At 42.1% G+C, this 21,614-nt stretch overlaps 1 protein-coding gene across 1 annotated transcript; it reads right to left on the bottom strand.

Moving 5' to 3' along the window:
• Positions 1–7,075: 7,075 nt before the first annotated feature.
• LOC121467560 lies at positions 7,076–10,316 on the bottom strand. The gene is made up of 2 exons (XM_041709177.1): positions 10,185–10,316; positions 7,076–7,257 (listed from the first exon to the last, which is right to left on the bottom strand). The coding sequence occupies exons 1-2, from the start codon at positions 10,309–10,311 to the stop codon at positions 7,076–7,078; spliced, it is 309 nt and encodes a 102-aa protein (XP_041565111.1). The 5' UTR covers positions 10,312–10,316.
• Between the last annotated feature and the right edge of the window lie 11,298 nt (positions 10,317–21,614).

A 21,614-nucleotide genomic window follows, 5' to 3' on the forward strand; every position in this document is an offset into this window, starting at 1 on the left:
GCCGGAGGGCTGGATTGGTGGTAGCGGTTTACGTTACCTACCCAGACGTATCGTCCAGGAGATCCAGAGGAAGGTAGCGACTCGGGCCGGCCGCGGACGCCGAGTCCGCATAGCCATAGGAGGCGACGGACTCCGCTTCATCGTCACCATCAAGAGCGACGGGCGCCTCTTTATCGCGCCGCGGGAAGAAAGGGGGGGGTGTAACGTACACACTTAGGCGTACGATACAATTTTTGAATAATAATATGTTAAGTTATAGGCATAAGCGTCGGACCGTGAATATTAAATATTAAGTTAGTAGTATGTAAGTTATAGGTGTAAGTGACACATAATGAATAATAGATATTAAGTTGAAACTGAATATTAAGCCGTAGTTAAGCTAAGTTCCGAACCCGAGTGGCAACGCCAGCAGGTATTTAGTGAGTACAGAAAATACTAGAAATTAAGAAATATACTAGAAATCCCGAAAGCGGGAAAAAGGGAGCGTGGGGAAGGTGGTCACACACCGATCGAGCAGGAGGTCTCTTGTGTCGGAATGGTAAGACGGGGCGGACGTGTCTCCCGCAGTAATTTTCCGTGTAATTCGAGTAACGCCTCGACCGCGCGACGACAAACGAATAAAGGGCTCTCGTGCCGGAAAAGTAGAACGGAGCGGACGCGCCTCCCTTAATTCGCTTGCCGGATAATTCGAGTTACGCCTCGACCGCGCGAAGGCACGCGGTTCGTGAAGAAGTGGACGAGTGATTGTTTTGAGGTTAGTGTATGCAAAATTCCTATCCGTCAAACAAAGACGGTGTAGCGGACTCGTAGGAAGACAGTAGATAAATAAAAAGATAATAATAATAATAATAAAATAGAATAATAAAACAAAGTAAATTCCATGATCGTGATTCTTTTTATTTATAGTAGCCTAGCTCCCTTCCTCGTAGTGCATGTGACCTGTACGTGGACATCCGTCCCGTCCGGTCTGGTATCCTAACCTCACTCCCCGTAGTATTTGGGACCTGTACGTGGACACCCGGCCCGTCTGGTCCAGTATCTTGGTTCCCCACATCGTAGCATTTGAGACCCGACTTGGACACCCATCCCGTTCGGTCTAGTATCTTAGATTCCCCCCTCCCTCGTAGTGCATGGGGCCTGTACGTGGACATCCGTCCCGTCCGGTCTAGTATCTTAACCTCACTCCCCGTAGTATTTGGGACCTGTACGTGGACACCCGGCCCGTCTGGTCCAGTATCTTAGTTCCCCATATCGTAGCATTTGAGACCCGACGTGGACACCCATCCCGTTCGGTCTAGTACCTTAGATTCCCCTCCTCGTAGCGCATGTGACCTGTACGTGGACACCCGGCCCGTCTGGTCTAGTACCCTAGTTTTCCTCCTCGTAGCGCATGCGACCGGCACGTGGACACCCGGCCCGTCTGGTCTAGTACAATAGCTTTCCTCTTCGTAGTGCATGTGACCTGCGCGCGGACATCATTCCCGACTGGTCAATCGTACCGCCATCCTTTCTCCTCCAATCCCCCCATCGTGTCCGACAAATCCTATCCGGCTTGGCCTCGCCCGAAGGTCCAGCCCGGTGGATTTTTGGCATCCGATACATCGAGAACGACTTGCGCGTGACGCAACCCCCCCGGCCCTACTCTCGCGAAATAGTATCCTAGCTTGGTCTCGTCTGAAGGTCCAGCTCGGTGAATTTTTGGCCTGCGACACGCGGAAAGCGACTTACGTGTCCCAATCGCGGAAGTGATCAGCGGGACTACCCGGCATCCCCATACTCGCAAAACCGTTCGTCTGGCTTGGCCTCGCCCCAAGGTCCAGCCCGGTGAATTTTTGGCCTGCGACACGCGGAAAGCGGCTTACGTGTCCCAATCGCGGAAGTGATCAGCGGGACTATCCGGCGTCCCCATACTCGCGAAAACTGTGTGCCTGGCTTGGCCTCGCCCTAAGGTCCAGCCCGTGGAATTTTTAACCCAGGAGCAAGGTACGGCGTGACCAACTCCGACACCAACTCTCTCTCTCCCGGCGTCTATGAGAACCTTCGGTGTGACTCCCCAAACGACTCATTCACTCGTTGAATGATACTCTCTAGTCCGGTGTTTCGGTGATTTACAAATTTCTTGTAAAGGACTCCTGGATCTGACTGAGATCTGTACCCCGGCCAGAGAGCATCCTTACAAGCTTAAGACTAAATTCTTGTGACAAAAACTATACTTGTGCTGCCCTTTGTTTATTTAAGTTTGGGAGTGAGATCGACCTCTTGGGATATTGATTGTACATAATAATTTGAGAAGAGCAGCATCGCCTGCTCCGGATGTGGATTGGTTCAGCTTGAAATCGCCTACACTGCACATTCTTATTTCTTGGTACACAACTGAATATGTGAATATATCACTTACCTCCCCTTAAAAAGGGTTGCCTACGCTTGGGCTGGCATTTTAGGGTACAATGCAGGCAACTGGTTCTGTGCCGGTTCTATTTCTTGTTGTGGTTCTTGATTTTTTTTGCTTGTTTTCTAAATTTTATATATTAAATGGTTAGTGTAAAAAATTGAGATATGACAAGAAGAATAATAAGAACGATAACTAATAATATTATAATTACGTAAGGTGTGGTATTATTTTCTGAAATTAGTTTTAAAATGTCATTATGTTCTACTATCCTTATCTTAGTTACATTAATCGGTGAATACAATGCTGTTATATTGAATTCAGGATTTAACGAATTTTCGCTTAAAATAATATTTTTAATTTTAACTTTTCATTGTTTTATTCTAACAATTTTGCTTCCATTTATTTTTATATCGTCATTTTATTCTTGACTATTTTGTTCGATTATAGTTTCAGTTAGATTCAATGTCAGTATAATATTTGGTTCAACGTATTGAATAATTTCTTTTGAAAGAATTGGTATGAAATTACAAATTGGATTTTTGCACCTTGTTATATTTTTAATGCATTCATTATTAACTTCTTTATTGTCTTGATTATAAATTTTATTCTCATGAATTGGAATACTTGAGAAAAGTAAATATACAAGTTCGGAATCTGTGTTGATTATGGAATCTATGTTGATCCGTGGTGAATACATTTTTAATTGTCTTATATGGATTTTCTAATTTTCCATTTTGAAGTGAAGCTTTTCTGTATCTAGTGTCAATGATAAATTCCTGTCGATCTTCATTTATTTTATCTATTTTCCTTTCTTAATATTTTGAGTGCCCAGAGTATATGAATATTTCAGCAGGTGTTTGTTCAGTGGTATCTTATTTTATTTTATGGTTTTATGTGTAAAGAATTGTCTCTGTCTTGCCTAATTTTACTTCTTCATCATTGTTTGGGTAAATTATTCGGATTTTTTCATATATTGTCTTATGTAGTCTTTCGACGTCTTCTACACCGGTTTTTGCCGTTTTGAGTTGTAATTCAATTCCATCTGCTTCATGCCATCGCTTAAGAGTCAGACTGGTGAAAGCTCCGTCTCTGTTTGCTTTAGTAATTTGGGTTTACCTAACTGATTAAAAATGCGCATTAACGCGTTCCTGCATTCTATCCAATCCTTTGTTTTAATATGTTCAAGTGTTGCGAATTAAGAATAAATGTCAATGCAACTGATGTAATGTTTTCCCTCAGATGAATAAATATTTACCACAAATTTGTCTCAACAATGTTCAGGATTGGGTGTGATTTTAAAAGGCATTTTCGTATTTCTGTGTTCTGTTTTAGCCAAATTGCATATGTTGCATTCATTTATTATTTTCTAAATTAATAGTTGGCTATTTGGAAAGAAGTGATTTTCTTTGAATAATTTAGTCATTTTCCGTATACCTGGATGTAAAAATTTTTTCCTGTGATCGAAGTATAATTTCTTTGAATTCTGCGTATGAACAAACATTTGGAAAGAAGTGATTTTCTTTGAATATTTTAGTCATTTTCTGTATACCTGGATGTAAAAGTTTTTCCTGTGATCGAAGTATAATTTCTTTGAATTCGGCGTATGAACAAACATTCTTTAATAGGTGGAGGCTGCGAATTACGTAAGTATAAGTGGTATTACAAATTTCTCGGTATGCTCTTTAAATGATTTCAAAATCTACATCGAATGGTAATGTTTCTATGAATAAAATGATCAAGTAAAATTTGTTTGGCCTTTTGGAGTGTCATTACATTATATTGGATTGTGGTAATGGAGTTACCGAATATTGTTGAATACTTTTCTTTATTTTTATCGGATTTAATGAAAATTATTTGTTTTTTGAAATAGTTTATTGGTTTTTCTGTTAAATGAATTAGGTTACTATTATCTTCTTCTGCACTATGTTAAGTAACTTCACTGTGATGATTTTCTTCAATTTTAATTCTTGATAATGCATCGGCAACTGAATTTTTTTTCCCCTTTAATATATTCGATTTTAAATTGGTATTCGTTTAACTAGGCTCTTCATCTTTGTGACTTGATTAGGCATTTCGTTTACTTGGTTATCGACTTTAATTCCGTGCGCTTGAGCAAGTGGGTACTGTTTTTAATAAATTGGAGAGTTATGTGTTGTATTTAGTACGTGTTTAATGGTATTTAAACTATCTCCTTCTCCTCCTGTTAAATTATCTCCTTCTTCATATTAAAGATTTTTAAATTTATTTAATAAACCTTTCAACCTTAAAGTTTCCTCCTGATTCAGGTGATCTAATCGAAACAATCCAAAATCTATTTTTTGTATTGATTCCTAAGGTGATTTTTTAATTGGTTCCAGTACCTTTTGGAAATAAAAATGTTGTTTTTTTTCTGATTTTGAAGTTTTTAATTTGTATGTTTATCAAAAACGGTAACTGTGTTATTTTAAATTGATTGTGTATTTTTGTACAATTTTCTGCCAATTAGTATATGAAATTATTATAAAAAATGTGTACATAAAAAGGTTCATTTGTTTTAAAAATAATACTATAACATAATTTATTTGTTCAATGTAATAGGACCATTTGATGTCAAAACTTCGCATTTAGTATTTTGAATAGGAAGACAAAATAAATTTTTATTCATCATATTTATTGTGGATCCTGTGTCTATAAGGCAATTGTATGTGGAACCTTTGTATGCCATTTCTATATATTGGTGTTGTCCGGGGCTGTTAACCGAAAATTTTCATTTGGTTCTGAGATATTTTGGTTTTGTTCATCTTTATTTTGGGTGGATCGTAACTGTTGTTGTCCTTCATTATTCAACCCATGGTATTGATTGTGGTCATAATACTGTTGTTCATAATAATTAGGTTGTATTTCTTCGTACTGTCCGATAGTCTTAGTCGTTCGGTAACCGGGAAGTAAGTATTTTTAGATGTGGAGTGTTATTGTTGTTGAGAGTAATACATTTACCTTAAAAATATGCTGTTTGAGGATTTTGAATTTTATTGGAATATTGTGGGAAAGGATTTTTGTGAGTAAATAGTTGTGTATTCATGTATTGCTTGGGTACGAAATGATTTGGTGCGTGCCACATAGCTTGGTTGTTAGACATCTGAAGTGTATAGGTGGGTCTAAAAGATTCCGTGTATTGATTAAAATTAGGTTGGAATGGTTGAGAATATTATGGGTAACTTGTTCGATATCGGGTTTGGGTATTTGTATTAAATTTGTGTGATTTTGAATTTTGATTAGGGTATTCGCTCTTTTTGTTCAATAGTTATTAACGATCTTAAGTCTGTAATATCATGATGAACCAAAATAGTTAATAATTGTATTGGTAATTTTCTGATCAATATTTTAATGGAATCTTTAATCGCCTGAATATAAATAAGAAAATCTGGCTGGTTACCTTCCAGATGCAATTTAGAACTACTGATTACTTGACGTCGTCTTTCTGCTCTCAGATTTCTATTGTCTCCCTGAAGTTCTCCAGTAGTTTGTAGTTCGGTGTTTGGGGTTTAAATTCTGCAACTAGTCTCGATCTAAGGGTAGGCCAATCTTCAATGTTCGGAAGGCCCAATGACCGTGTTACGTGTCCGTTCAAGTTTCTTTCGAAGGCTCCCAGAAAAATCCTCTGTTGTTGCACATCATTAGTTTGGTAGAGTGAAATTACATAGTCCACACTGCTGACGAAGGTGTTGAGAGTTTCTGGATCAGCCTTAAATGGCATGATGGCATAATGTCATAGTAAAATACAAATTTTATTTAAGTTTATTTTTAATGTCACTCATTAAAGTTTATGTGTTTGTTTTAATTAATTATACCCTTGCAGAGGGTATTATAATTTCAGTCAGAAGTTTGCAACGCAGTGAAGGAGACATCTCCGACCCTATAAAGTATATATATTCTTGATCAGCATCACTAGGCGAGTCGATCTAGCCATGTCCGTCTGTCCGTCCGTCTTTCCGTCCGTTTCTACGCAAACTAGTCTCTCAGTTTTAAAGCTATCTGTATGAAACTTTCCCAACAGTTGTCTTTCTATTGCAGGTAGTATATAAGTCGGAACGAGCCGGTTTGGACGACTATAGCATATGGCTCCCATAGGAACAATCGAAAAAATAAATAAAAAAAAAATTATAACTTTGCCGTTTTTTAATTTTTGTTTGAGTTCTTCGACATATAGTAATGGTTAAATATTTCCGAATTACGATTTAAATTTCATGAAAATCGGACGACTATATCATATAGCTCCCATAGGAACAATCGGAAAAAAATAAAAAAAATATTATAACTATGCCGTTGTTTAATTTTTCTATTAGTTTTTTGACATATAGTAATGGTTAAGTATTTCAGAATTACGGTTTAAATTCCATCAAAATCGGACGACTATATCATATAGCTCCCATAGAAATATTATAAATATATAAAATAACTATCTAATAATAGAGCTGCAATCCATCATATCTTCAATATTTTTAAACATATACGCAAGTAAATAATAATTTTAATTTTTTCAAAAAAATTTAATTCTTGCAATAGCTGGAAGGGTATATGAACTTCGGCTTGCCGAAGTTTGCTTCCTTTCTTGTTTTATGTATAATAATTAATTAAATAAAATTAAGCTTACATAATATTGAATTGTATATATATGTCTAATCTAGAGATGATTTAAATTCTTTATCTAGGAAAATTAAAAGCTAATTCTGAATAATTTCTTTCCGAGAATAACTCTTCCGGCAACCGGCGTCCAAAATAGGATCCGAAATCACATCCTTTTTGTAGCGATTCAGTTGTAGTCCGATGTCCTTTGCTCCAATGATGACTGAGAAAGTAGCATCGGGCGGTGAAAGTGGTAATACCTAAAGGAAAGGAAAATTTAAAAGAATTGGTAATGTCTTGGGATTTTTTTCTTTGACTATTAATTGTCAATTAAGTTGATAATTTATCTGGTCGACGAAACCAATCGACGTTAAAAGAATTTGGGATCTCTACTTTCAGACATTTGAAAATAATATAATGCAACCTCTGTACCCCTGTAATCCCTTTCTCCCATTTGGTTGAATAATTAATAGGAAATCCGTCAATAAATAAATATAGTACATTTGGTTTAGGTAGGAGCAGTTAATAGTTTTAAATACATATTCAAAATTCAATGAGAAGTACCTACCTGTGCAGAATGAGTGACAACAAAAATTCAGAGCAAGATCAAGGGCAAGGAAGGCCAGGGGATAGAAACTGTCTTAGCGCGCAAAAAAGGGAGTAATTCCTAGGGGGTTAAATCTCGATAACACCTCTACTTCTTTTGGAACCTACTCGCATATTCAATTAGACCCAATACAAGAACTGCTCTTGCAGCGCGGAAGCTGCGGAGGCATACAACTCAGGCTCAGACAACAGAAGGGAAATCGTGCGGATAATTATGACGTCCCAGGAGCAATTAAGTGTAGATTTGCAACAGTTGGTAGATATGCGAATAGAATAATGTGTGCAGACCGGATTCGCTGAGCTGATAAAAAACCTTTAGCTGAAAGGAAATTCGCCAAAATCATCATCAACAGTCGGAAGGGCGAACAGTCGAATTGGGCCAGTCGGCCTGGTCAGCAAAACGTCCAGGATGACAGAAACCAGAGGAAAGCTCCGACCGAAGTACCAGGAGAAGAACAACAAAGGCAAAGGCAAGGCCGCTTAGCGGCAACGTTCACCCAGCTAATAGAATTTATTATTTTTGAATCTTGGGCAGAATGCAATATCGAATGTGTCTCAATCGCTGCTACATTTACCAGTCCATATTCGTAACCGACTCGCATCCAACATGCCTGATGCAAACTGCAGCAGCGATGTATTGCCAAGGACCAAGAAGGAGCACACCGGTGGGGATGCCAGGTCAGCGAGGACCGAACCGGTCGAGATGCTATATTCCTTTCGGCATGTGGGGATTCCAATTTGCAGGCAACACAGAAACCAAGGATTTTATCTTTCGAGTAGAACACCTACAACAACACTACGGCATGCCGTGGAAGGAGCTGTTAAGAGATTTCCATCGCCTTCTGATTAAAGATGCCTTTGAGTGGTACTGGCTAATGATGCGCACAAAGCCGCCGAGGGACTGGTCCGAGCTCAAAACTGCTTTGGAGTGGCGTTATTGCGATAACAGGAGCGACTACGACCGGATTAGGGACATCGCTGATCAAAAGCAAGGGCAAGGCGAATCATTAGACAAGTATTTCACGGCAATTCGGCGACTGCTGGCTTCAGTGCGTTTCAGTGTGGACAATGACTGGGTCATCAAGACTGCAAAGCGAAACCTGGCAGAACCGGTCAAGCAGTGGGTGTATCCCGTTAGAGCATCTTCACGAAGAATGCAGACAGGCTGATCGGTCCAGATTACTGAAGGCTGCGTTCACAAATCCCAGTAGTCTACAGAAGTCAACATGAGGGACGTGTAGGCAAAGTGGACGAGATTGGGAAGTTGGGACTTGGAGAAAGGGAGGCTGTATAAGGTTCAGAGGAAACCGTTGAAGCAATTGGTGTCGAGTCCATGAGGAAGTCAATGCTCACTGGTCGGTTCCATGGGCCATAAATACAAAAAATTCAAATTTTTGACTTTAAATGTAACAATTCTTATTTATAATTGGTCTAGCTATTTGATTTTATTCATCTTTTTGTTTTGCTCTATCTGCTCTATCTTCAAGAATAGCAACGAAAAAGTGCATGATATTCATTGGGTGGTCCGATTTCAATAATATTAATATTCTCGGGAATATTAAACTATTACTAAATCTTAAAGAACTAAAAAAAAAATTTAAAAACCAAAATGTTATATTTTTTAAAAATTTTTTTTACGATTGTTCCTATGAAAGCTATAGGATGTATTGGTAAGTTCTGGCCAATTGTTGTCCTATATATTTATAATATTTTTCTAGATTTATGGTATAAGTGTCAAAGCGATAGCCCCTCTAGAAGTATTTATGGCCGTGGATCCCATACAAGCCCGACCACTGTGCAATGGTGTGCTGTAACTGTCGCCAGAAGGGTCATGGTTTTAAGGATTGCAAAGCGGAGCAACGGAATCTGTTCTGCTACAAATGGGGATTGGCAAAATGGCCAAAATGGCCAGCAATAAAACAGACAAACAGCAAGCAAGGTACTGTCAGGAACATTCAATCCTGACAGGGTATTTTTGTCACTGCAAGAACGCCTGCGACGGTATATAGAGCCTCGAGATAGCATATTTAATAACAATAATAACAAGAAGAGTTAAGAAAGCTAGAGAAAAGTTCATGAAACGTCGGCCAGAACGGCAGGAGGTGCAACGATCAGTTACGGCCATAGTCAGAAAAGAAGAACTATTACGCGAGTCGATCGGCAGGAAAGCTGCACTCATTGGAGGACTGCCAAATCCTAAATCTAGAACACGGAGATATGTTGGAACTATTACGCGAGTCGTTCGGCAGGAATTTATTTAGAGCGCACGAGTCCAGAGCGCAGTACTGCAGTTGGACCACACGGCAGATCACATCCAAGGCAGGACAAGAAATCATCCGAAGGAATTTTGTTCAAAGTGACTTTGGGAAGAACTTCAATGCGAAATGCGTATGAAGTGGAAGACATGCGCGGAAAGCTCAACGGAGTGTAGTGAAGGACTTAAAGCAGTAAGGGATTTCTGGAGAAGGCGACCTACACCAATGGGATAAGATCGGCCAACGAAGAGTGTCTGGAAGAAAGAAGAAATATAAATCTGGAATATGTTTCAGATATTTCACATATAACCCGAGTCAAATCGTACAGTTGATGTTCCGGAGTAATAGGCACCGTAGTGCAGAGTGGGTCGTTGGGCATATTTTTCTTCGCTCCGTGGGCGTTTTTCCCCGTTGGGTTCGTGGTTCGGACTCCAGATTACGGATAAAGGCCATGTCTTCACTGCCAATTCTCTTGTTCTTATTTTCGTATTCGCATTTTTGTTCATTGTCGGTGTGGTTTTTGTGTCCTGGTTATCGATAGCCATATCGGTTATCGGTGATAGCCATATCGGCGCAGGGGTGATTTTATACTGAAAGATACTGCGTTTTTTGAATGGCCACCCCAAATTTTAGACGGCCGTTGACCCAGCAAATTTAAAACACGAGAGCCGGAGCTCAGGAGGGCGATTGGAGAAGAGGAGAGCCCAGAACCAAAGTCACGGTGAAGGTATAACGCCTGCTGCGCTCCCCTCGCCGAAGTAAAGTTTTTTTTGTTGCGCACGCGACAGAAGTTATGTTATACCCTTGCAGAGAGTATTATAATTTCAGTCAGAAGTTTGCAACGCAGTAAAGGAGACATCTCCGACCCTATAAAGTATATATTCTTGATCAGCATCACTAGGAGAGTTGATCTAGCCATGTCCGTGTGTCCGTCTGTCCGTCCGTCTGTCCGTCCGTCTGTCCGTCCGTTTCTACGCAAACTAGTCTCTCAGTTTTAAAGCTATCTGCATGAAACTTTCCCAAAAGTTGTCTTTCTATTGTAGGTAGTATATAAGTCGGATCGGACGACTATAGCAATAGCTCCCATAGGAGCAATCGGAAAAATATATAAAAAAAATTTTAACTTTGTTGTTTTTTATTTTTTTTAGTTCTTCGATATATAGTAATGGTTAAATATTTCAGAATTACGGTTAAAATTTCATCAAAATCGAAAATGATAATAATAATAATAATAATAATAATAATAATAATAATAATAATAATAATAATAATAATAATAATAATAATAATAATAATAATAATAATAATAATAATAATAATAATAATAATAATAATAATAATAATAATAATAATAATAATAATAATAATAATAAATAATAATAATAATAATAATAATAATAATAATAATAATAATAATAATAATAATAATAATAATAATAATAATAATAATAATAATAATAATAATAATAATAATAATAATAATAATAATAATAATAATAATAATAATAATAATAATAAATAATAATAATAATAATAATAATAATAATAATAATCCGAATTGTACAAGCTACGTCGGTGAACTCGTAAACTTACTTAAGATAGAAACAAACGTAAAACAATCTGTTCATACAATCAACCTTAATTTCAATCAATCAATTTCAAAAATATACATTATTAGTTTATACTGGTGAAGATATTTCATCGATAAAAAAAATTCAGATTCATTTAACGACGTAGATCACACAAATATTATTTAAATATCAGGAGTTGGTGAAGGAACACCAACTTCAATAGAACTCCTTTCATGTCTAATTCCATGTGATGGAATAATTGGCATCGATTTCATGAAAACAATAATTGTCAAATAGACTTTAACCAGAAAACGATTATACTAAGGCCCAACAATCTCGATCACCCAATAAACATTCCAATAAATCATACACTTGAAAACACTTGGACAATTCTACCAGCAAGGTCCGAAGTTTTCCGAAAAAGTTTTATAAAGGCAGCAACCAATTATTTATTTATACCAAACCAAGAAATCCAAAACGAAGTGTTAATTAGAAACTCCATTGCAGATTTAATAAATACATATGTCCGAATTTCCAATACTGCAAATAAAAACGAAATTATCCATTTAAAGGAACTAAAAATTGAACCATTAGATGACTACGAAAAAATAAATACAAACGAAAATGACAACAATACAGATACTTTAAATACATTGAATAAAAATGTCCCTTCCCAATTTAAAACAATACTTAATAAATTATGCACAAAAAACAAACAAAAAATTTGATTGAAAGATGATGAACCAGTTTATATTAAAAATACAGAAATCGTCACAGTCAAAAGAAGAAGTAGATAAATAAGTCGATACCTTCCTCCAGGAATTCAATATACATTTTCTTCAGCAAAGGATCCTTTGACAATTTCCGTTTAAGCGACAAAAATCTACGTTTCGCAACTTCGTATGATGAACCAAGAGTATTTGGGTCAGATTTGAACGGCAAACGAACCGAAAATCTACCGGACGACAATCTTTGAGTATTTTTCTCAAAGTGTTGTTGACAGAGTTGTTGCTCAGGAGTATGGACTTTAGCCTTGGGCGGCAAGTCCTCCACAGACCAAAATTTCTGCAGGGTTGTGTCAATTGACTCCAACGCTTCCTCCTGGCAGCTGAGATGTACCATTTTTATACCCTTGCAGAGAGTATTATAATTTCAGTCAGAAGTTTGCAACGCAGTGAAGGAGACATCTCCGACCCTATAAAGTATATATATTCTTGATCAGCATCACTAGGAGAGTCGATCTAGCCATGTCCGTCTGTCCGTCCGTCTTTCCGTCCGTTTCTACGCAAACTAGTCTCTCAGTTTTAAAGCTATCTGCATGAAACTTTCCCAAAACTTTTCGGACGACTAAAGCTCCCATAGGAAAAATCGTATAGCTGCCATAGGAACTATCTAATAATTAAGCTTCAAATCATCAAAGTTTCAATGTTTTTAAACATACACGCAAACGTTAATCATAATTTTAACGCTTTCAAGAGTATTTAGTTTTTGAAATAGCTGCAAGGGTATATGAACCTTTCTTGTTTCACATTATTTTTAGAGGCACATCTCCCTGACACTATCCAGCCGAGAACTGTCTTTTGTAAGATGGGGAGTTCAGGACCCAGCTTTATCTGGCCAATAGATAAAAGTTCAAAGAACGTATCAAAGAACGTACCGATATGCATATCTATTTTTTGGGGCTTGAAGAAGAATGGATCTGCCAACTGAATATTTTTAGGCACCCTCCACCCGTTGGTGTTCACCGCTTGATCCGGATGATAGCCAGAAATATTTTTCATGATCCAAAAATCGGACGATAACTGGCTGTTCCCTACTCGCTGCCTTGCAAGTTCATGCACACGTTCTCTCTTGTAATTTTGAGCCTCTGAGCGAGCTCATGGGTCACAAAATTTATTTGTGAACCAGAGTCGAGCAACGCTCGAGCTAATACAAACTCGCCACGTTTGAGTAGAACGCTCTCAACAGCAATTGCAAGAATAACACGATTTGATGCATTCGCATGAAAAACATGCGAAGTGGATGAAGACTTCTGCATGAGCGTGGGTTGAGAAGGGGTTGGCAACGCGAGATTTGTGTTTGGGAATATATGTGTAGCAAAGTGGGATGTTAAGAATTGCACACTCTACATCTGTTCGATTTGCAATTTTTGACAGTGTGACCCTTTCTTAAGCAGTTAATGCATAAAGGTGTTGTTTTAGAGAAATCGAATCTTTGCTGAACTGTTAGGGCTGCGAAGGAAGCACAGTTTCAAAGAATCCTCTTTCGAAATGATCAATAGTATATCGCTGATTACGAACTTCAGACGGTCACTTTTGGAGTAAATTGTGCTCCTTTTTGGCCTTACGCACTCTACAGCAGCTATCCCATGACGTCGAAGCACAGTGTCCCCGTGCTTCTGACATTATTTCTAATTATATGTATGTCGATGATGTGCTTGCAGGAGCACACTCAAAGTTCAAAGCCATTTTAGCTATTTCGGAATTACGATCAGCGCTCAGTTAGCTGGTTTTCCCCTTCGTAAATGGACATCCAATGAAAGAAACCTTCTCAAATCTCTCCCCAAAGAGCATATGCTCTCGGTCGACTTTCTCGAGATTGAGGAAGTCAGCACTACAAAAACGCTGGGAGTGCGATGGAATGCAACAGCAGATGAGTTTTATTTCGTTGCGACTCAAGTAGAGTTAAAATCGAAGTTTTCAAAACAAGAAATCCTGTCCCAGAATGCTAGACTTTTCGATCCAGCCGGCTGGCTATCACCATTTATAATCCAAGCAAAAATATTGATGCAGGACATTTGGCTAGCGAAAATTGGTTGGGACGATTTTCTTCCCGCAGACTTACTTCAAAGGTGGCACGATATCCTTCGCAGCCAAAACTTCCTGCAAAGAGTGCGCGTTCCGCGCGGATACAATTTCAACCCGGCGCAAAGGTCCAAGTTCATGTGTTTTGAGATGCTTCCGAAAAGGCATGCGGGGCGGCGATATATGTTCGAGTTCAACGCGGCGGTATCATTTCCTCTGAGCAGTGAAAACAGTGTCACTGCCTAGGCTCGAGCTTTGTGGAGCTGTTCTTCTGGCCGAACTTTGGGCCGCAGTCCTTTCTCAATTCCCACTTGACGTTACGGACACTTACTTTTGGACTGATTCCACTATTGTTTTTGCCTGGCTGAATAAACCATCGTGCCAATGGACAACATTTGTGGCTAATCGAGTGACCAAGTTCACATTAGCTACGCAAGAAAGCAAATGGTCTCATGTGCGTTCAGAACACAATCCAGCAGATCTAGCTAGTCGAGGAGTATCATTTAAAGAACTGGCTGACAGTGACCTATGGTGGCATGGACCCTCATGGTTAGTTCGCCCACAGCAAGAATGGCCTAAGCCTTGTGACGCAGTTGCTGAAACTGATCTTGAGAAAAAGGCAGTGCGTTGCCACTTCGCATGTCCAATTTGGGATATTCTTGATAGATTCTCCGATTTCAAGCGCATGTTAAGAGTTATGCCATTCGTGCATCGTTTCATAAGTCTATGTCGACGTTTTCGCAGCACCTATCCACCAAATTTGGGCGCACATGAAATATCCAATCTCCAACGAATTCTAATCATTCAGACCCAACGAAATGAGTATCAAGAGGAATACAAACTTCTTAAATCCAAGAAAAAACTTCCTACTTCAAGTTGCATCCTCAACCTGAATCCGTTTTTTAATTCCGATGGCGTCTTCCGATCATGTGGTCGTTTGACGGCATCTGACTCGCTATCATACGACGAGAGTCATCCGATTCTTTTGCCATATTACTGCCGAATGGCTGAGCATTTGGTCCGTTTCGCACACCGTATTTCTCTTCACGGTGGTAACCAACTCATTTTGCGTCTCATTCGAAGGAAGTTCTGGATTTTAAAACTTAGGAACCTTATTAAGAAGGTGACGACTGCATGCAAAGTTTGCCTTATTCATCGAAATAAGGTGCAGTCACAATTGATGGGAAGGCTGCCAAAATCCAGAAGCACATTCTCATGGCCCTTTACGCACACTGGCCTTGATTTCGCTGGGTCATTCGAAGTGAAGAGTTACACTGGCCGAGCCTCAAGGGATATGTCTGTGTCTCTCTCTCTACGAAAGCAATAAATGGTACTTCAGATTTGACAACTAAGAAATTTTTTGGTGCGTTCTCCACATTCGCGTCAAGGCGGGGCTGCCTTCTTCACCTTTACTCCGATAATGAAAAGAACTTTGTCGGAGCTAAAAAGGTATTGAACAAAGAGTTCCTTAAAGCACTGAAGGCACAGGCCACTTCGACCTTTAACCATCAAAGCCTGTCCTGGCATTTCAATCCCCCCGGTGCGCCCCATTTCTATAAGACGACGGGAAATTTTAAATACACGTTCGAAGAGTTATCCACCCTGTTGTGTCGCATCGAAGCATGTGTCAATTCGAGACGTATATCAGCAATGTCTGATAATCCGACTGATCTCCTTGCGCTCACTCCTGGGCATTTCCTAACAGGTGGACTATTACTAGCGGTCGCCGAACCACCTATGACCGGCGAAGCCATTTCTATTCTGAACAGATGGCAGCGAATTAAGGCTCTGAGCCAACTGTTTTCGAGGAGAAGGAAAACAGAATATCTCCAAAGAAGCAAATGGCAGATTCCAACAAAAAACTTGACAAAAGGTGACTTGGTCGTTGTTAAGGAGGACAACACGCCATTATGTGACTGGAGACTTGGTCGCATTCAGAAGGTATATCCTCGCTCTGATAACAATGTTCGCGTAGTGGATATTCGCACTACTCGCGGACTCCTTAAAAGATCTATTAGTAAAGTGGTGTTCCTCCCCGTAGACAACAACGTGCAAAGTCTATGTGTTCAATGTCAATAACTTTATTTTCGCATCCAGTCTGTACAGGGATACATTCTCTACGGACTTGCCCTCGGTTCCTACGGTTGACTGGGAGCGTCGTATGCGGGCAGTCTTGATCAATAAATACTGTCCCAATTGCCTGGCACATCAACATTCAGCAGTGGCAGTGATCACCACACTCTGCTCCATTTTTATCGCAGGAAGAACCGACGTCAATGTTCCCCAACTCCGCCTCAAACTGCTGAAATGCCTCGGCTTTCAACCGTTCTCGCGCACACCTCGACAGCTATCCTACCCACGACTAATTTACGGTTCGACGTAGGCTCAAAGAAATTTGATGTCAGAGTCATGGTGGACGCCTGTTCAGGCGTCAGCCGAATTGACAATTCGTTGGCCGAAGCCATGAATCTCCCAATCCTGGGAGTTGGGAGCGAGCGCGTCTGCAAAGCTTCTCTTATCCCTATTAATGCTGAGACGCCTGGGATGAAGGTGGTTTTCAGCGTGGAAGACCAGATGCGTACTCCTGCGAGGGAATTGTCGGACACGGTTCGGGCACAACTTACCAACATCGTCCTGGCCGATCCAAATTGCTATAGGCCAACAGGAATCTCCGTGGTTCTGGGTGCAGACGTCTACCCTAATCTGATGCAGCCTGGGTTATTACCGAGTCCGAGTGGGCGTCTGTGCTAGGATGGATACTATCCGGTACCTGTGCACAATAATGCATACGGTGCTTCTAGTCATTGAAGACTTCCTTTTGGAATTCGAAGTATATTGCAAGGCGGGCGGAATGTTCACGCCTGATCTAGTTTTTAGTTCTTCTCTTTCTCCCAAGTATCGATAAATTTAAGCTTTTTTGGTAAGATCGGATCTGGTCTCATCATGGACCATAATCGTCACTTTTTATATATTTATACGTTTTGCAGTGGTGTTCGGGAAACGATCAACGATCCCAGACTCCGAAAGGCGGATCGTATAGTGCTGCCTCTCGAATACAATACCCAATGCCGATGATCAACTTTGTCGTGGACTTAAAGGACGGGTACTGGCAGATACCGTTGGAGGCAACCAGCAGGCAGTACAGTGCCAAGGAAAGTTATACCTTTTCGTTTGCATTCGGCATCAGTAACATTCCAGCGGGCGTTGGACCAGGTTGCTAAAACCACCGGCAACTGTATTTGGGAGTGGCGTCGTGGTACAGGCGTTTTATGCCAGATTTTGCCACGCATCCGCTGAACGCCGTTCTCCGAAAGAGTGTCAAACGGAAATGGACCGATGACCAGCAGCAGGCGTTTGAAGCTGTCAAGGAGAGATTGGTCGCCGACCCAATTTTGGCATGCCCGGGTTTCACAAAACCGTTTGTGTCGCAAACCGGATGATCTCCAATTCCAGCCGGACCTTGAACGGGTCGGAAAACAATTTCTCGGCCTCTGAAAAGGAATGCTTAGAAATTGTGTGGGCCATAAGGAAATTAAAGCCGCACCTGGAGGTATATCACTTCAAAGTGATAACAGATCACATGGTCCTGAAATGGTTGAATAGCATCGAGAGCCTAACCGGAAGAATCGCACGATGGGCACTGGAGCACTATCACGGAAGCCCTTGCCTGAAACCTGCCAAAGGATGAAGACCAAGCCACCAGGGCAACTTACGAAACAAGCTGAATGTAGGTGGATAAGGAATATGAGGGGCAAGATAGCCCAGAACCCCCAAAAATATCCGGACTACTTCCTCACAGAGCGAGGATGTGATCGCATAGAAGCTATGCGTACCAACCGGATCAAGGCAGCAAGTCATTGCTGAGAATCACGATACGCCGACGGACGGACACACGGGCAGCCCGAAGATAATCGCGAGGGTGACAGCGAGGTACCATTGGCCGGGCATGCACCGCGACATCAGGAAGTATGTGCGAAACTGTGAGAGCTGCCTAAGGTACAAGCCCAGTCAAATTCAGGCGACCGGAAAAATGCTCACCCCGACCCAGAAGAGCCCTGGGCCACAGTATGCGCCGATTTCGTTGGGCCGCTTCCGCGGTCGAAGCACGGGAACTCGATGCTACTAGTGCCGACCTGGTTCTCGAAGTGGACGGAAACAGTGCCGATGCGTAGGGCTACCACCGAGACGCTGGAAATGGCAATCCGGGAAAGTATCATCTCAAGGTACGGTGCCGAAGGTTTTGATCACCGATAACGGGATCCAATTCACAAGTAGGGCGTTCAAGCTGTTCTCGGCAGAGTTGGGAGTTCGTCACCAGAGGGCCAATCGAACGTTGAAAACAATGGTCGCCCAGTTCGCCGGACAAGACCAGCGTACGTGGGATAAGAAATGGCCAGAATTTCAGCTGGCCGTGAACACTAGTGTGGCTGAGTCCCCAGGGTATTCCCCGGCCTTCGTCACGCATAAAGAAACCACCGGCACAGGAAGGGAAATTCAATCCCCATCGGAAAACACGGAAAAGCTAAATGAGCTGGTCAGACGGAACATGGAGAAGACGGCAGGATCAGGCGCGCCACTGGGCCAAGGAGCACCATCTATCCAAGGCAGCAGAAGGATTCGCAGCGAAACTGGCCCCCAGATAGGAAGGTTCGTTTAGGATAGTTATTTTCCACTCCCCGGTAATTTGCAACCTGCGGCAAGAAAACAAGGGCAAGGAGAGAAAAAAACACATAAGCCAGTTAAAACTGCAAAGCAAGGAGGGGCAGTCACAACAAGTGCGTCGTATCGGAAGAACACTGTACACTAACCGAAGAAAGGGAGATGACGATACGCATTTTTGAAATTACGGTTATCACTCACATACACGCACATTCAGAAGCGCGAGAACGGGACAGGAAGGGTTTGAAAAGACGTAGACACCGTTACCGGCTAAGATTGCGTAGAATGAGTTTACACGGAGGGCGAGTACCGTAACCGGTTCACGCGCCGCGAATGACCGAATCAAGGATGCGCGGAAACCGAGGATTCGTCAGCGACTGCGCTGCACGGAGCAGGTCAAAAGAGATTTCCAACATGACCGCATACGACTGCAGCAACGAGCAGGTGGAGCGCGAGGTGAGGAAGGAGCACGCCAGGGAACAGACAGAGTCGAAATGAAGGCGGGACTCCGATTCCGTACTCCAGCTACTGGCGTCCCCCTGGTGTCGCCGGTCAGCGAGGCTGTCGAGGAGTCGACGGTCGAGGTTTCGGACGTGGAGTTGCCGTCCGAGGAGGAAAACGTTGGGCCACACGCGGCGGACCTAGGAGAGGTCGTCGCCATCTCGTCCGACAAGAGCGAGCCGGAGGATTCGTTCGAGAATGCGGCCGAGGAGGTGGACGGGACGGAGACCGTCAGCCCCGAGGTGTCCTCGGACGTGGACGACGTGACACGGCGAAGGCCCGCTAGCCATCTCCACCACCACCGCCTCCGCCGAGGCAGCAGGAGTGGCAACTGCCACAGGCGCAGGTCGCGCAGGCACTGCGCACCATCGAGGTGGAAGGGCGGTGGTTTCACCAGCAGACGGTCACGTGGACGGTGCCCGCGCCCGACGAGACGGAGGAGGAAGCCAGAATGTGGGAGGCGGTCGAGGCCACCGACTGGCGGCGCCCTCCGCCGATGCACCTACGCGATCCGCAAGGCGAGTCCGCGGGAGAGGCAATGGAACTGAACGCGGAGGCGGCCGGTCGTGATGCGAACGAGAAGGCCCAACCGGGATGTTGGCCGGCGGAACGCGATACCGGATTAAGGTAGCAGGGGCCGGGTGTTTAAGGCCTAATAAAGAGGGCCCAACGAAGGCGTTTGATTACGTTTACGTGAAACCACGAGACCATTGAGAAAATTAGGGATGGGGCGCCTGATCTATAGTTGCGATTGATGGATACAAGAAAATACTGAATTTCTAAACGGACGGCCACACCGATACTGCCCTGCCAACTCAGGACAACGAAAACGATGACGATAACGACAAAAACGATGGCAATCCTAGTCCCCACTATCGATAAATGCGATCAAGACGTGTTCAGTAGACTGGCCAGACGGCGGGAATGGGAATGGTGATTTCAAAAACGGAACTGTCTGGGCGGGAAATTTATGTTCCACGCGGGGTACTGTCTGGGGATGCAGTTTTGGGAAATATTTCGGGCTAACGCAGTACAGGCATGGGAAGTCTTACGAGAACAGTTTCCGAAAAGTTGAAGTCTTTCGGGGGACTGTCTGGGGATCACGAGGAGTATGAATTTAGCGGGGAATTTAGATGAACGAGCATCAGGGGCGGGGAAATCACCACTTTCATTACGTTTCTGAAGAAAGGGGGAAAGGAGTCTTAAAACTCCTTACAAATCCCGACGCAGAAGAGCTACATAGCAACAGCGAAGGAGCCGAGATTACAAGAGAACTCAAGGGCATCAAGGTCTAACTGTGAACAACGGATCTTTGACTCGGGCAAAGCGGAGACACCGTGAACTAATGGTACCGCGCTGGACGTGGGACCCTCAAGGCAAGGGCAACAAGGTCGAACGGTGCAATGGTGGACTTCCGACCTGCAAAAAGAGGAAGCACCGTGAACTAACGGTGTGGCAGTGGTCTTGGACCCGAACACGCGAGCTGGAGGACAGGAATAACGGGACCATTCCAGGCTATAGAAGGGCGGCGCAAGCGCAGCTCACTCGAAACTTATAGTGCGAGAATAATAGGGAGATTAGTAGAAAGTTAATCAAGCGCCGAGTGCCAGGATCAAGATCACAAAGTCGAGACGCCGAACGACTATAAGTTTAGACTAAAACTCTCAGATCAAACGGTATCTAGGTCATGATTAGATCGAGCTCAGGGAGTCCTTGCGTGGAGTCTGCTATTAAGGTGGCTGGACGAAAAGGCAGTACCTAGTTCTACCTGCTAGGCGAAACATCTTGTGAGGTTCGCATAACATCTAGAGTCTCGGTGGAGCCGTCACGAGTCAGACAGTCAGACTAACAATGTTAAAGGCTAACAACTCGGTGACGGTTTTAGTAACAATATTTCTCTTTAAGTGCTGTATCGGTTAACTGTATACTCATTAAACATTTAGGCGACCCGCGCGCCTTAGGTATCTTATCCAAGTAATGAAGCTTTATGATTATTACTTTCCATCTCAGAAAGCCATTCAGTAAGTGACACATCAAGCCCAAGCCCAAATGTGCATTCGGGCTTACAGAGCCAGCACTTAGTTTAAAGGGTTGCGTTTCACTTAACAGCAATATATTATTCATATTAATTAGCAATGATGCACAGAATGATTCGTTAAGAAAAGCAATACGATTATTTACTGAAATTATATTTCTTTTCAAAACAAGTTTAATATTGAGT

This window comes from Drosophila elegans, unplaced genomic scaffold, assembly GCF_018152505.1.
Source record: "Drosophila elegans isolate 14027-0461.03 unplaced genomic scaffold, ASM1815250v1 contig_476, whole genome shotgun sequence".
NCBI classification, from domain to species: Eukaryota; Metazoa; Arthropoda; class Insecta; order Diptera; family Drosophilidae; genus Drosophila; species Drosophila elegans.